We start from the raw sequence: 16,529 nt of genomic DNA, 5'->3' as shown, positions 1-16,529 counted from the left end.
TTTACTGAACATGCTGCACCACTATGTTTTCTCACACTAGCATTTTCTTCCTTTCCTGTACAAATGGCAGTAGACCTGGGAATTATTTGAGCCCCCGTCCCCACCCAACCCAGACAAGCAAGAAAGGGTTCTATTATGGGAAGGTGGTTTACATTCAGGTCTTCCAGAAAGTCCAGAACCAAAATAAATGTATTTGTTAAAAGAGACACCCGTGTTAACGGTGGGAAAAAGCCAAGAGTTAGTCTGGGGTTGCAATAGCGTGTCTGGAAAGGGCAAGTGGCAAACATTCCACTGAGACCTATTCAAACTGTATGGAAACAGACAGGTGGATTAGAGAGAAAGCAGTGCCTTCCGTTCAAGACAAGGTAATTTGGGAAAGAATCCCACAATGTTCCAGAAGCAAACTGATCTGCTGCAGCCCTTCAGGATAACAAGAGTCAGATACAGTAACCTATGTCTACTTTCAATACTTTCTGTGAACTATTTTTTTTCTACCTCACTGCCATCCTATTTTCCAGAATTGTCCTTGGTTGCTTTTTAGGGAAGCCATGCCCCACATTTAGAAGCAGGACCCTCTTTATGCTTAAAATGGTAGGAAATCCAACCTTAGTAAGCTTAATTAATTGCACAGAAACGTCCTAAATTCTGGCTGCCTTGCAGTTGTATATTAAGCACAATCCTTGCATGGCATCCTCACTCTTAACAAGTTTTGCTTGTTTTCTCCTTTATCAGGTATTGTTAACAGTTTTGAACAACCCATTTCTTCCCATCACTGTTGACAAGGACTTCCAGCTCAGTTCTGGTTTCCTGAGTTTAGCTGCAGCAGAAGCAGCAGCCAACTTCTGTGCCCTAGTCAGAAAGAGAGCAATGCCTCCTAAAGAGATGGTGCGCGGAAGCAGGAATCAGGATCTGTACATAAACTGCATTTCCTGGTTTGGGAGAGTTCTTAACTTTACTCAATAATTTTGTAATAGAAAATATTTTAAAAAAAGAAAGCTATGGAAGTTGATGTGAGTAAAACCAGTAATTATATTATGAAGCACGCAGCTTTCATTTTCAAAACTTTTATCAGTTTTCTGTCCTTTTGGTTTTTGGGATAGCGAGAGAATGGTGGTGCTGAAAATCTACTAATAAATCAAGTTATTATAGACCCTCTACCCCCTCCTCACCTCCCACAAAAGAAACAAATGCAAAGGGAAAAGGGAAACAGAAAGAAAATAAGAATAATAGGAATTGTCTCCATTCCCTGACTTTGATAGGTTGGGACAGAATCACCTAAAATCTTTGGGATCCAAGACACAAAATGTTGCTTCTGCATAAGAATCTGAAGGCCTTTCCAGGCAACTCCCCCCCCCCCAAATCCTCCTAGAAAAATACACAATTTAAAACATGCACTTGATGCTCTGTTGTTTTAAATGGTGTAGATTTTTTTTTGCAATGCTCCTATTTGGGGAAAATGCCTTTTCTCAACAACTTCTCATTACTGTTGAGGAAGCTTGTGAGTAGATAGACAACTACTTTTTCTGAGCTTGTGCCCATGACATCTGGTTTGAAGAACCTAATTTTCCTCTGGTGTCCATCCCTCTGCTGCTAATTATTTCCTTTTTAATTGGTAGGGTTTTGTAACTTTTTAAAGTGTCTCCTGTGTTGTGTGCTCCGCTACGAATCATGGGACACTGACCCACTCCATGTTGGTCTCAGATGTCCTACGTATAAAGGACAACTCAGCCCTGTCTCTGAGCTGCCCTACTTTTCATTGGGTGAAATGGACCAAGAGGAAGATGCTGGTTTTGGAATGGATCCTTTAAAACCTGAACCAGAAAAGCCAGAGTTCTTCGCTATCTTGTCCCCACCTGGGCAACAACACAGTTTACAGCAATAATAACACTCCTATCCTAATTCAGTGCATGGGAAGTGTGTGTCACACATCAGATGATGCCTAAGATTTGCTAGCAATTTCTATAGGTGTGTGGTATCTTTGTTAATTGTCTGGAAAGGCCCACTGGAAGGAATGATTGGACCCTGCACAGCAATCGCACTTAGTGGCTTGTTCATTTCCCCCCTTTGGAATTTGTTTTTGTGACTGTGTATGAAGTTCAAGAATCCCAGTAAAAATTTCCAGCAAGGTCTCTTTTCCTTTTTTATAAAAATAGATTTTTAAAATCTTTTTAAAATTTTTTGTTGGGTTTTCTTCTTTGTTTCAGTTTTACCTTTTAAAATGTATTATTTTCCCTTTGTTTGGTCATTTGTTTGTTTTAAAAGAGAAAGGAAGACCCCACACATCAACTCAGCCATACTAACCATTTTCCCTTTGCCCAAAACACTTTTCGATCTATTCAGTTGTTAATGATCACAACTCTGGGGCTGATTTCCTTCCCCTGTGCTTGATTCTATAAATTCTTCATGAAATATCAGTTTACAAGAAAAGAAAAATATTTCATCTTGGGGAAGAAGAAAAATAAAATGTTTAATTTACTGCCACTTAATCTCTCAAATAGCAAGTCCCTATTTCTGACCCGTAAGAAACTTATCTAGTCCTTACAACCTGATTAGAAGCCATAAAGACTCTAGAAATCTTGGACTTTGTGCCAAATTCTTGGCTGCCCTTTCTTACATCATTCTGACCCAAACTTTCATTTCAATGTAAAGTAGTTAAATAAATAAGCAAATATTCAAAACCTGATCAGCAAATTTTACAACATACGAGTGTAAAATGGTTCCTCTTTTCCCAGGGAATGAGTTTTCTCTGGAATCAAATAGGAAGTACCCTCTTTCCAGACCTAAAGAGTTAGATTTATTTTCCCAAATATGGCATCATTCTAATTAGGGGCCAAGGAAAATAGTGGGATTACGAACCTGTATCACTAACATGTTAGACCAACAGATGAGATGAGTGCAATCTTCTCCAACCACTTTTGTTCTTTTTCTTTCTTTCTTTCTTTCTTTCTTTCTTTCTTTCTTTCTTTCTTTCTTTCTTTCTTTCTTTCTTTCTTTCTTTCTTTCTTTCTTGCATCGTAAGAGAACAAAGGTGGTAAGCTGAATCTTTTTAATTCCTCCCCCTCAGCTAGCTCAGAGTAACAGTCATGACCTTCTCAGATTTGTTGGTTCACAATGTTTTAACATGAAGGGGGCATCACACCTTACCAGGGTGGTTTTTTTTTCATCCTCCAGGGTCAGAAAAACTCTCCACCAAAGGAACCAAACAGGTGTGGAATTCATAGAGGGAAAGATACCGGTATATGGACAATTGGAGAAAGCTTCAGACCTGGGCATGTATGTTAAGAAAGCCTTGAAAGAGGGAGGGGTCACCAAGCATAGAAACAAGAGAGGTGTCCTATTCTGAGCAGATGTCACTCCTGCATGCTGTCAGAGCAGGGTTTAATTTTCAAGAAGTGGCTGACAAGTTGCTGCATCCGTGCTTCCCGCTGGGCTGTCGGGCATGGGGAGAAGGAGGGGGAGGAGCCTCCTGCTTCCCAAAGATCACGGTGTCTGGCGGTTGAATATTCTGCAACATTGAGTCAATGAACATTTCCGTTCTTATGGCGAGTTGGGGAAGAGAGCTGTTTCCAGCACACTGTTGCTCCCCCCTCCCCCCATCTCTCTGGTGCATTCGCTCACTCATGCCTTGTGTTGCTTACTGGTCTTGAAGGAAACCTGGAGGATTCGGTCACCCAGTCGGTAGCCATTGAGGCTGGCGATAGCCATGGCGGCTTCATCATAGTTGGTCATGGTGACAAAGCCAAAGCCTTTGCACTTGTTGGTGGTGAAGTCGCGGATTACTTTGACATTGGTGACGGCTCCAAAGGGCCCAAAGAGTTGCCAGAGGACGCTCTCATCTGCCTCTGGAGAGAGGTTGTACACAAAGATGCACCAGCCTGCACTGGAGGCCCCGGTCAAATTGACGCCCGCCAGACTGGTCATGCTGTCGATCGTGATAGGAGAGAACCTGGAGATCAAGGAGAGAGGACTACTTTGGGTGTAAGGCTGGCATTCTGCCAGCATAAATTCATTACATTACAGAGAGGTTAGGGACAGTGGTGACACCCCCAGCAAAAGGGAGCATCGCCCACTGTTCATTTAGTAATCTTAACTCAAAAAGGAACTCATCAGAGAGGCAGTTTCTCTTAAGATTTTATCTATGCCAAGAAACTGGCATAAATTGTATGATCCTATTTCCATAATTCTTTTATTCACCAAGGCAAATCTAGAAGCTAACATTTGAATCCACATTCTTCAAATATATTTCTCTCTATCTTGGGCTCTTCTTAAGGGTTAGTTCTGCTTGTAAGATGGAAGAAATCTTTGACTTATCTTTTGGGCTTCCTGAGCGCTAAATAGACATACTAGCATATTATGAAAGGGTTTGTAATAAAATGGACTATGACCATCAGTTTTGCAAGCAGGGAAACTAGAATCTGGTATATTGTTTGCAAAATTAAGATCTTAGTTTCCATAACTTATTTGAGATAACTTCAAGGTAACAAAGTATAATTGCAATGTAAATTCCAAAACCAGATGGAGATTGAGCAAACCTTATGACAGTGGCAGGGGATTGTCTACCACACATTCCTGTCCTGTCTTCCATCCACCACACTAACCCACCACCACCACCACCACCACCACCTTGTCTACTCCAATATAGTTTTCACTAAAAAGTTCTTGAATAACTTGAATTAATGGATTGATTCACACAAACCATTTCTACAGGGATTTACACACTGTGCCAAGTTTCAATACAGCTTCCTATGACTTGTAGAGCTGGACAAACATAACATAAAGTGGTTTATTCAATAAACTATAGTTTTGGACAGTGTGAAAACCATTTCTATACCCAGCTGGATCAACTTTGTTCTAGGTCCAGAACATGGTTTGTGAGGCTGGGCAAACATAGCCACTGTGGTTTATTCAATAAACCGTAGTTTTACACAGTGTGCAAACCTCTTTCTATACCCAACTTTGTTCGAAATGCAGAATGTATCCCATTTGCGTGCTGCTAAGCCAAACATTTCAAACAGAAAGTGACTGACAACAATAACAGCTCAGTCAAGCTATTTCCTCAACCAAACTAGCCGAGTATTTGCCTGAGTCAGCATCACTGTTCAGATTTAGCTGATTGCCGCTAAGTGCCCATGCACACTTACTGAAGGAAGCCCCATGGACCTCAGTAGGATTTATTTCTCAGCATCAGATACTGCTTTTATATCTTTGGGTGCAAAATTTGAACATGGATGCATGCTTTCATACCCTTGATAAAAATTCCCCCACGTGGTAATATTGGGAGTAAATATGGACTGAATCAGGGCAGAGTTACAGAATGGGCAGCTTCTCTTTGCCAAATCTGAGGAGGCAGCTGAATGTTGCAGGGATCTCCATGGCCGACTAGAGCTCCGCAAAGGAAGCTAAGGCAGCAAACATTTTAAATATCAACTTAAAATGAAGAGTGTGGTCTGATATGATGAATATTTTTAGTTTAAACCCAGCATTATTGAACATAATAATATATGAACTGGATAAGTGCCTGGACAGGAGACCCCTATGGTTTCAGAAGCCATGCCAAATTTTCTATGGAAGAGTCAGATATCTGGGTAAATGTCATTGTTCAAACAAATAAATAACCTTTTGGCTTTCAAAGGGTGCCCGCGAATTAAAAAACAAAATAAGTTATTGCTTTTCTGATATACTTTTAGAACAATCACTAACTTCTGCCCCACAAGCAATGGAATTAAATGAAACCAAGAAGCACCCCACACAATGAAATCTAAGAAACACAAGACCAAAAATCATGAACAGCCAGTCATCTGAGCAAACAGCAAGCCCTTCTCTCAAACCAAACCCAAAACAGAACCAAAAGAACACATGAAAGACTGTGTGTGGTGTGTCCTCAAGACACACACATTTGAATTCCACAGCCTAAGCCAGAAATTGGAGGGATTTTAACTTTTCCTTTTCAATTCCCATCTTCACTGAAGGAAGTGTGGAAGGGTTATGGGGGGTTTTGGTGATTAAAAAGAAAAGGTCAATATACAGGGAAAAATCAAGCAACCAAATGTTGTCTGTGTGATGGTTTAAACATGGCTCAAACTGGGAAAGAAAATGGTCCTCCAGTATAGGAGACTCTGCCCCCTCCAAGTCTCAGTGCTGGGCCTGATCAATCACAACTCTCAGCTTCTTTCGGGATTCTATAAAATGGAAGCATGGCTGTGTTGCAGGGAGGACTTGGCAAGGCAGAAAAGGAAGTTCTTGGCTGGGGAGAGGGTTTGCCCTGACCAATCACCTTTTAAAAATCCAGCCTTGTGCTGTAGGCCAAGGTGGGGAAGAGGAGGGGGCGAGGAGCGTAGGCTTTGGAAGGCTATTTACCTCTTGACGCCGTATGCCATGTTTAGCAAATTGTCGAGCCTGTGGGAGGAAGAGGAAGATGAGGAGAGGCCATTGTTAGTAGACAATCTCATAACAAAAGGGTCCTGTGAGGTCAACTGCCCTGATTGTCAGTGCAGCAGAAAGGTAGTACATGGATTCTGTCACTAGCAGAAGTTGCCATTTAATGTGTGCACAATTGCATCCTGAGGCCCTGGTGTCTTATAGGCTTCTTCTTTGGTTGGGGAAGGGAAGTTCAAAAATAATAACAAGGATCAGGTACTCTACATTTTTACACATCTATTTTTTCATGATGCTAGAAAGTATGGGAGATAGGAGGCATCAAGTACTAAAGGGTGGTGAAAGTTTATTTCAAACATCACAATGAGGATAAGGATGTTTCTGACACTCATTCCTTTTAAAAACAAGACATATAAAGAATAGAAACGCACATGGCAAACATGTTTATAGTTTCATTTTGGCATCCCAGCCTCATTTTCACAATGGACTTTTCTTTCCAAATGGTGGCCCAGATTTTATATAGAAACTCTCTTGACCTGGGATCTACATGCTAGCTTTATAGTACAACAAAATTCCCATTATCCTGTTAAGATCAAAAGGTTTTTCTTTCTTTGGCAATTTATAACCACTGTGGTTGCTAGACAAAACCTCCAAGTGCCTTGGTTATTAGAACTTTTAACTGTCAAAATCAAAGAACTTAATTATTTTCAGTTAACTTTCCCGAATTTCTAATTGTCCTGTTCCTATGTTAACTCTAGTGTTCATCACCTGTACTTATATGCTTTTCCAGAATCCCAATTCTTCAAGGAACCTTGTGAAAAAAGGAAAATATTTTAAAAGCTTCCTTTCACAAATTGTGCATTTTACAAAAATAGAAATATCTGCTTGCTTTGTACCATGTTGCATTTTTTCTACTACAGATTTACAAGTATCATCCTAGAATTGCAGTCCTTTTAATTAGGGCATGTTGCTGTTTTCCATGTGCAGCAGTTAATTGTGTGATGGCAGAATTACATTTTCAAGGGCCCAAGAATTTTTATCTGTATATTATGGCTCTATCCATAAACTGTAAAATTAGCCAATGCACAGGGAAAGGAAAAAAAAACCCTTATGTTCACATGTTCCATGGGTTTGTATGGATTTTACACTATATGCCATGCAGATGCCATGCTTTTATATGTGACATTTATGTATGGGTAGAAATGCATGAGCAGCAAGTTCAAATCAAGTAATCCTGAACTATCATTCAGTCCAGTCTTAATGCACATACACAAGGCATACACAGCTCTTCATCAAACAGATTGGAAAAGTAACTAAATTCCTAGCAAATTTCTTTTTTTCATGGATTTACATCTACTGATTGTTTTAGCAGATCTGGTAGAAAATAATTACTGGATCAAGTATTCTGTTTTTTGGGGCAGGTTTATATACAGGATTCCTGGATTCTATCTATCCATAACTATAACTTGAGACTATTGGAGATTATTTGATGGTTAGAGTATCATCTAGGTAAAGAAACAAAAAAAACTTGCTATTCTTGTCTTCTGTCTCTACAGATCAAGCCAAATATAATGCAATGAAGCATTATATGCATTTTCAAAATAATTTGAACATGAATTGCAAGCTATCTGATTCCCAGACAGACATGATGATTATTTCACTGATAATATCAAATATGGGCCATTTTTCCTGAGACATAATCCCCAAATTCATTGCACACAGGTTTAAAAGTACCCCATTGAAATAGGAGAAAGTGGACTAGCATATTTTAAAATTGTGAGCAGCTGCTTTTTTTCAGTCCTTCAATGAAGAATTTTAAATTAGTCATGTTATCAAACAAAGCTATTTGGCAGACAACTAGAAGACAAAAGATACAATTCAAAGAACACTTATTGACTCTATCCTACATGACTATTTGACCACTACTTTAAATGCTTTACAATTTCGGTCAGAACTGCTTTGTCTTCATTTGGCCTACAAGAAATTCCCTGAAATTTAAATTTTGCCAACTGTTTTCCTCAGGAATTCACTCTCCCAACTCCTAGATAACTACTAGACATTGGCTGCATTCCCACAAAATATTAATCCAAAATCCTAGCATAGCATCAGAGGTAAGTTTGCTGTTTTATAGTATCTGATCACATTCACAGTGTGGGAAGTCTGGTATCTGAGATGAATTCCTACCCCAGGATTTGGCTCAAGAAATTGCTATATAACTATAAACTATATAGCTATTGAGTTTGCAGAACAAGTCAAATGAGAGTAATCAGGCAGGCAGCAAGCCCTAAGAAGTATGTTCATAACAATCAGCAGGATTTTAGAAATTTCAACTTTGCCTCTGATATAAAGATGATTGTTATAATCAATGCATGAGACATCCTATGGTTTTGCTCTTCAACTAAACCACAACTGATAACCAGCTCTCAACTAGCATACCAGAGAAATAGATTACCTATACTTTATGAAAAAATGGAGAAATGACCTGCAACAAAAATGGGTTAAGATACTATTTTTTCTTTCTCTCTTTCTTGTGGTCTCTAAGTCCAAAACACCAACAAAACACCATACAAAATCATTGACAGCCCCCAATAGATTGAGAGCAGAAAAGATTAAGTCCAGGTCAACCTCTTAGAAATAAACATCCTAAGAATTCACCTCACAATGCAGTAATAATCTCCAGAAGCAAAAGGAAACATCTATAATGGCTCCCTGGGGGAAAAAATATACATCTTGCTCAGTAAGAACAAGGGACCTAAAGAACAAGTAACCTGGTCCTAAAGCATTACTTTTAAAGTTTTAGATGATAGAAATGCTCACTCTTTTGGTTTTGTCCTCTTCCACAAGCCAGTTCAACAGTCTTTTCTACCAAAATCCCTTATTCTTGGCAGTACTGCCTACTATGGAACTGCTTAATAAAATCCATCATCTGTGCTGTCCTGACCTCACCTCATCAGTCATATCAGCTGGCCATGGAAAGTACAATTTCATAGAGTCAACTCTAACATAATAGCTCCCTGTTTTGCAGTCATTCCTAAGGAGGCCTCTAGTCTTGGCATTTAGTTCTTCAGGCCTATACTGGTGGGTAGGAAATATGATAAGACTTATACCTAAAAAAGCTAAAACTGTGCCACCAATTATAAACTATCTAAATGATCAGAGTTTGAGGTGTTTTACCATCTCAGTTATTCAGCTGAGTCATGGGACCTTTAGCTACCATAAATTAGAAGGAGGAACAACTGCTGAGCCTTGCAGATACCATGGGTAATGAATAGAAATACTATATGAGTGCCACACAATGTTACATGAAAAGGGATAATCTCATATGATTATTTTTCCACAAGAGCATGGGGAAAGGATATGTAAATCCATGTACTTTATACTACCAGAAGTGAAAATTTAATATATCTATTTCTCCAGTTGTACTTGAATGTTTAAGCCATGAATACAAATGGAAAAGAAAGTATCTGCATTATCTTTACATATAATGGGCAGATTTTCTATACTACTGTGTAAAGAAAACATGTTATGTCTGAAAGAGCCCTAGCATACAAAATATGTGAGAAACATAGAAGAAAATAGATTGAATACTGAATATGTGCTACATACACGGATTTCAAGCTGCAAGTAGACATTCCAAAACAAAATGAGTGAGAATTTTACACCATTTTTGTTCTGGTTATTCAAGTAACTGATCAGAACATAAGCTAAAGGATTCTTCAGGGCAAAATTGATTTTTGTTTACCTGTAGAGTGAAAAAGAGTAAGAATTCACAGGTAAATGTTTTCAGGGGCCTTGGTTCTTTCTCCTTGATAGATAGCATTTCCCAGACTGTTCTTTTTTTTTTTTTTATGGCTCCCTAATTATGGAAGAGAAATCTGGCAACACTCTAGATTCAACATTAAAACTCTATCTCCAGTTACATTAGCAGAATTAGAATGCCAGGAATTCTTGTGTAGGACAATAGAGTCACTGCTACAAAAATTAGTTGGAGAAAGATATTAAAGGTATTAGAAAGCTGCTTGACTCAGAATTAGCTGCCCTATTCTCTCCTTTATCAAGAGCAACTTTCAGATGTTTGTTCTACCTTTGGAGTGCTTGCTCCAGCAGACACCTCCTTGCAGCAGTCTAGCCAGCCAGAGGACTCCTCAGAAAAACAAATCTTTGCAGATTAAGTAAAGCATATAAAGAGTTTCATCCTTCTCTTTTACAGGGAAGAACAATTTATCTCGTTTGCGCTGTTTTGTGGCCATCAGCTACAAATACAAGGCTTTATCAAGAAAAGGAAGAGATCCAATGTGTCTTAAGAAACAGTCTACAGCATGAGAGCTGTTTATCTGACCCAAGCCCCGTGAATTATTTTTGCAAGAAACAGTTTCTTAAGCATCAACTGGTATGACTGTGCCATGGAGCTGTAGAAGGAAACAAAAGCTTTTCCTATTATATTTGTTTGTGGATTAATGGTACCCATATATGACAGACTAAAGATATACAGATCAATATCTCCAAGTATGGGATCTGAAAACTACATCTCCCTTAAGCAAAGGATTAATACCTACAAGGCACTGGGTGAGGAGAAGACCTGACCACTCAGCCTTCCAGCAAAGGAGAGGGCAACATGTCTCACCTGAATCGCTGAGTCTGGTGGTGCAAAGGCCCTGTGTACCGCCGGGCTGTAGTCTGATACAGGTGTGTGAGTAATGCTTGCCCTGTCTTCTGGCTGGGGTTATTGGCAAACTTGACTGTGATGGGCTCACTAGCACCCAGTGGTTTCTGCCCATTCAGCCCCTTGATGGCTTCCTCAGCTTCTATCCTCTTGTCAAAGCGGATGAATCCCACGCCTCTAGACACACCTACAAACAGCGAAATGGAGGATTAATGCTGATTACTGCATATTCTGATTGTTTTGGCAACAATGTCTCCTAGCTGAAGCAGAGATTTCAACTTTTAGTACTTAAAATTGGTTGTAATGTCGAGTATAGTTACTGGTTTTTATTTTCCAGATTAAGGCAATTGTCTGCAATGCATTTGGCAATCTTTATAGATCAATTGCTACTCTTAGGCATCTCCTTTTTTTCCTTTTGTTTTTCCTAGCTTGAATTGGAACCACAACCTATATTGCCCAGTGGTTCCAAAGCAAGTTGACTCAGCAGAGTCAAGGCTCAGTCCAGGAACATGTTTAAATGTTTTTGGACATATATACTGTAGACTTTAGAATTTTCTCTGTGACATTATGAACAAGAGTTCCCATTTATTTCTAAAATGAGAACTATCTAGCAGAGTTCTTTGCTTGTCACTGCAGAGTAAGAGTGACCCATATATAACAGAGATATGCATCAGCAGTAAAATATACATTTGAGCGCATGACTTCATACAAACAGCATCATACAAAGTAATTATTTATTTTATATAAATAACAATACTTAGAAATACATGCACAACCCTCAATGTATAGCATAACCTGCTTCCTTACACTCCCCCACTCCCTGCTTTAGTCCCCTTGGCACTCATCTCTCAACGCTGGCACCCGTGTGGGGTTAACTCCCTGTTCTTTTGTTACCTGTGACCTGATCCACAAGGATACGGGAGGTGATGATTCGTCCATACTGTGAGAAAAGCTGCTCCATCTCTTTCTGGCTCATGGTTTTGGGCAGGCCACTGACATAGAGATTGGCATCACGGATAGAAGCAGAGCTCGGCCGTGCGTAGGATACCTGGTGGGAAGAAAGACACAGTTACAAGGGCCATCAAGAAAGAAGCAAAGAACAACCTTCTGAATTCTATTCTCACATCAAAAGAAGCAACCTTCTATCGTAAAACAAACTAACAATACTTTCGTTGAAGGGGAGCCAAGATTCCTACTTACTGGTACCTTTTCTTTACCTCTACTTCCTTCGTCTATAGCTTTTTTTTTTTCAAACTCTTAACTGCTGGTTCTGTGGGGCAGAAATCCTCTTTTCCATGATTATTTGGGAAGGAAATATCAATATGCCTGTGTATATTTACCTTCCTCCCTCCCCCCATTTCTTACCTTAAGATCTTCTAATTACAAAATTAGAAGCTGGCACACAGCAAAGGGCCAGCCTCTAGAACCACTCCTCTTTCCATGGAGCAAGGTGGACCCAGAAACTTTCTTAGAAAATAAAAGTGAAGAAAGGCTACAACCCAATGTTTGGTGGGAAAGTTTTCCTACAGTGAGTAGGGGTAGTAAAAAAAAATCCCCAAAAGCAAAGTGTTACATCAATCAAAGTTATGTAATAAACTATGTCTATGTTGTATTCTCAAAACTCCAAATAAGCCACAGTCTCAGAAGATTAAAGATGTAGGTCTTTAAATCTTGATAAAGGTACTGTATAGTGGGAGAGTCAATTTGGTGTAGTAGTGAAAGTGTTGGCCTAAAAGCCAGGAAACTCTGAGTTCTAGTCCTAACAATTGGGTGATTTTGGGCCAATTAGCCCAATCCATGATGTCAGGTTCATAGTGGGTTAGACATAATTGGGCACAAAAATAGAGCATTCCTGTCCCTCCCGCGCTCTGCTTTGCCTTTAAGAGGAGTTTTCCCTCACGCCCCATGCTCCTCACCTTGATTGTTTTTGTCTGCAGTTTGAGTCCATTCAAGGTGTTGATTGCTTTGTCAGCATCATTGGAATCAACATAGTTGACAAAGCCGTAGCCTAAACTCTGCCCTGGGAGTGCAGAAGAAGAAGAAAAAAATACAGTAAAGATGATGCTAAGCAAGAAAAGGGAGTAAAGATTTTCTCTGACAAACCTACCCTGGACAAAAGTAATCAGATAACAATATTTCAAAAAAGACATGGTGACAGAATAAACTTAAACTATTTCTCACTTCAGGAATATACAAAGTTTATGCATTGAACACAATGTTCAATCTCTGGATGACAAAAGCAAACAGTAATATTGGACAACTTTCAAATACAAAAATACACTGAAATAAAATTCTGGTAAAGCTCTTATCGGAAGAGAAATCTACTTTATTCTCCACGAAATAATTGAAAGGGGACAAAAAGAGTACTATAAGTTGTGGGGGAACAGAGTAAATGCCTGGATTCATATGACACGTTTTTTCCGCTTCATTTGATACATTCAGCATCTACTATAATAATGCCACACTGGGCTATAATCAGGTCCATGTGTCTATGGTCTAAAATTTAATTTCCAGCCAATATGATTATTGCAGATGAGATAACAGGTTTGGTGCCGTATCTGAGTGACGGCAGTGAACAGATTAGATTGTTTCACCTGATTCAAAATTATTGTACTAGTATATAAGAGATTGTGTTGTACTTTGCTTCCTCCTCTCTACCACTCAGGTAAAATATATTACAATCCATTTTGTTTGTCCTATAAGAATATTGTCAGGAGGTAAGAATGCTACCATATTTATTAATCTAGAGTTGTCCACTCTGCATGGAATCAATTTCATCTCACCAATGCAGCAAATAGATGTCAACGGAATACTTAAATACACACTATACAGGTAGTCTCCCCCGCCCACTTATGGACAGTCATTGGGACCAGAAACTCCATCACTAAGCAACATAGTCTAAGGCATGATGCATATGATCATGCCCATTTATGACCACAGCTCCAGTGGTTTCCTTTGCCATTATTAAGCAAATCCTGCATGGTGACAATGTCCCAGTGATCACAGTTTGCTGACTTCCCCATTGAATTTGCTTGTTGGAAGCTAGCAGGGAAAATTGCAAATGGTGATCATATCTGCAAGCTGATTGCTAACTGCTTGAATCATAATCATGTGGCCATGCGGGGACACTGCAACAGTCACAACAAGGACCTGTCATAAGTAACCTCAATCAGTGCTATTATATCTTTGAATAGTCACTGAACTAATGAGAACTACCTATGTAAGTATATGAATAAGTTATCTCCTATTTGCACATAACTATCCAATCTCTCTCAAATAATGCTCTCTTTATGCTCTCCCTTAAAGAAACAGAAGTATATATCAATGGTTAATGACCTAGAGGCATCCTACATTGGCTTATATTAGTGGCCTCAATCCTTAAAATCCTACCTTCCTCCACAGATTCAGGTCCCACAGCAAAAAAAAAAAAAAAAAGTTAAATTAGCTATATATCACTCGGTGACATGATACTGTCAAATACAAACATTTCCCAAAATTTTAATAGTGACACTCATTTACATATTGTAAACTGCCCAGAGTTACTTCTCATGAAATGGGCTGCTATATAAATTTGATTAATAAAGATATTGACAGAGAAGAATTTTGAGTAGAAACATTGAACCAAGTGTGCTTTATTGCTAACTTACGTTAATATAGCAAAGTCTCCATAACTACTACTGTGAAAAAAATAGAAAAATTTGTCCTATTATCCTGATTTTGAATAAGCAGCCTAATAAAAGGTAGGACCCTAAACAACTCACTAACTGCTGATCATCACAATGGACAGGTTCATAGCATTTGTGCTGTGTCTGGCTCTCCACAGTCTGATGTTGAGATTTTAAGAAGTTGCCCTTGGTATAATTTAATTATCTAACTCAACAGCATATTATCAACAGCAAACAACAACAACAAATGAAATTTAATGTATCACAAATGTTGAAGTCTAGCTGAGTCCCGCCTGAAAGGAATGTTCCTGTTTAGAGTTTTGCTCTATTACATGAATTCCAAAACCTCACCAACATGTTCAAGCTTTATTCCAGACACTCTTTATTCCAGACACTCTCAAACTAAAAGCAGCACAACCAATTTTGATTCTATTCTCTACTTTTTCTTTGCACCTTTTACAGATCCCAAAATGCAATTTATCTATCTATGCATCAGCAAATTGATTTACGACAGCGGCTCCCAACCTTTTCTATACCCCGTACCCCTAGAACACTTCTGATATATTCTTGCACCCCTTGCAAAAGTTCAAAATAACAGCAACAAATTATGCATATACACTATAATTTTGAAAACCCAAGTTTTTGCATCCCCTGGAATATCGTCTCGCACCCCCCCCTCCCCGTTGGGAACCCCTGATTTACAGAATGCTAAGTATATCTCTGCAGACAGCATTTTTGGACAATACAATCAGGTATCTTAAAGAAAAACAGATGAACCTAATTCACACCTGTATTATGGGTGGTCACACTGTGTTGAAGGAGAATAACTACAATTGTAACTAATGCTGATTGCATAAAAATCACAAAATTAAACATTTAACTCAAAACCAATTTTCTGCAGCTGGTGTCCATGCCCCATTTGTAGATAAATGATGAAACATAATCTAGATGAATTTGGCATATTAAGTTATGAAAGTTAAAATGATGCATACTATTGATGTGTGAGTGTTTCTGTAACTACTCTAATATTATCTGGATCAGATTTCAATCCTGTGAAATACCTAAAGCTACCTTTATCTGAACATCTGTTAGGAAAGAGTCAAATTAGTTTCTTGTATCTCCAATATAAGATATCTGCCTTCATATCTGAAGGTCTGTCCTTCAGAACTATCTAGGCATTCAAAGCTACAGCAGATTGTTTTAAGGGAAAGGACTAGAAATCTGGAGACCGTGAATTCTACTTCTGCCTTATGCACAAAGCCAGCTGGGAAGGAGACAATGGCAAACCACTTCTGAAATATCTTGCTAAAAAACTGCAGTGAGTTGTCCAGGCAGTCACTGCCAATGCTGGTGGCACCATAAAAAAAGGAGGGGGGGATTTTTTTCTGGAGATGATGAAGAGAGAGAGAGAGAGAGAGAGAAAATAATCAGTTGATGAACCAAGATTACTAGTGCAAGAAAAGAATATTGCCAACAAAAATCTTCACTCAGAATGGGTGCTTTCAGTACCATACAAAACCTGGTTGCTCTCAAATGCAATGGTACTTCCCTATCTTCGTTTAGGGAAAATTCTTCATGGCACAAGCTGGCAATTTCTCTGACAGAAAATCATGGCAATTACCAGCCACATAGGAAATATTGTGGAAGGAACCAATCTAGTGGTTCAAGGAAAGGGACAGGTTATGCAGGTTTTGTAACAGCAGACAGCAATAATGATTGTCTTTTGATGAATCTAATAGAGACACATATAGGCATCTCCAAATGTGAGACGCAATGCTGTTATTGTGGAGCATACAAATATACACAACATACAACTGAATATACTA

The 16,529-nt window shown here is 38.9% G+C and overlaps 1 protein-coding gene across 4 annotated transcripts in view; it reads right to left on the bottom strand.

The window, feature by feature from the left end:
• Positions 1-1,425: 1,425 nt before the first annotated feature.
• ELAVL3 (ELAV like RNA binding protein 3) overlaps positions 1,426-16,529 on the bottom strand; it is a 28,050-nt gene continuing 12,946 nt past the window's right edge. The window contains exons 2-6 of one of the 4 annotated variants that reach the window (XM_039343411.1): positions 12,955-13,058; positions 11,933-12,086; positions 11,000-11,225; positions 6,358-6,396; positions 1,426-3,967 (exon numbers count right to left, since the gene is read on the bottom strand). In XM_039343411.1, coding sequence (XP_039199345.1) covers positions 3,619-3,967; positions 6,358-6,396; positions 11,000-11,225; positions 11,933-12,086; positions 12,955-13,058 — 872 coding nt within the window. In that variant the 3' untranslated portion in view covers positions 1,426-3,618. The remainder of the gene's footprint in view (positions 3,968-6,357; positions 6,397-10,999; positions 11,226-11,932; positions 12,087-12,954; positions 13,059-16,529) is intronic. The other 3 variants (XM_039343412.1, XM_039343413.1, XM_039343414.1) reach the window with 3 other exon arrangements.

The sequence above is a fragment of the Crotalus tigris genome, unplaced genomic scaffold, assembly GCF_016545835.1.
Source record: "Crotalus tigris isolate CLP2741 ecotype Arizona unplaced genomic scaffold, ASM1654583v1 scf7180000017848.78896, whole genome shotgun sequence".
Taxonomy (NCBI): domain Eukaryota; kingdom Metazoa; phylum Chordata; class Lepidosauria; order Squamata; family Viperidae; genus Crotalus; species Crotalus tigris.
This window is presented reverse-complemented; position numbering and strand designations above follow the sequence as displayed.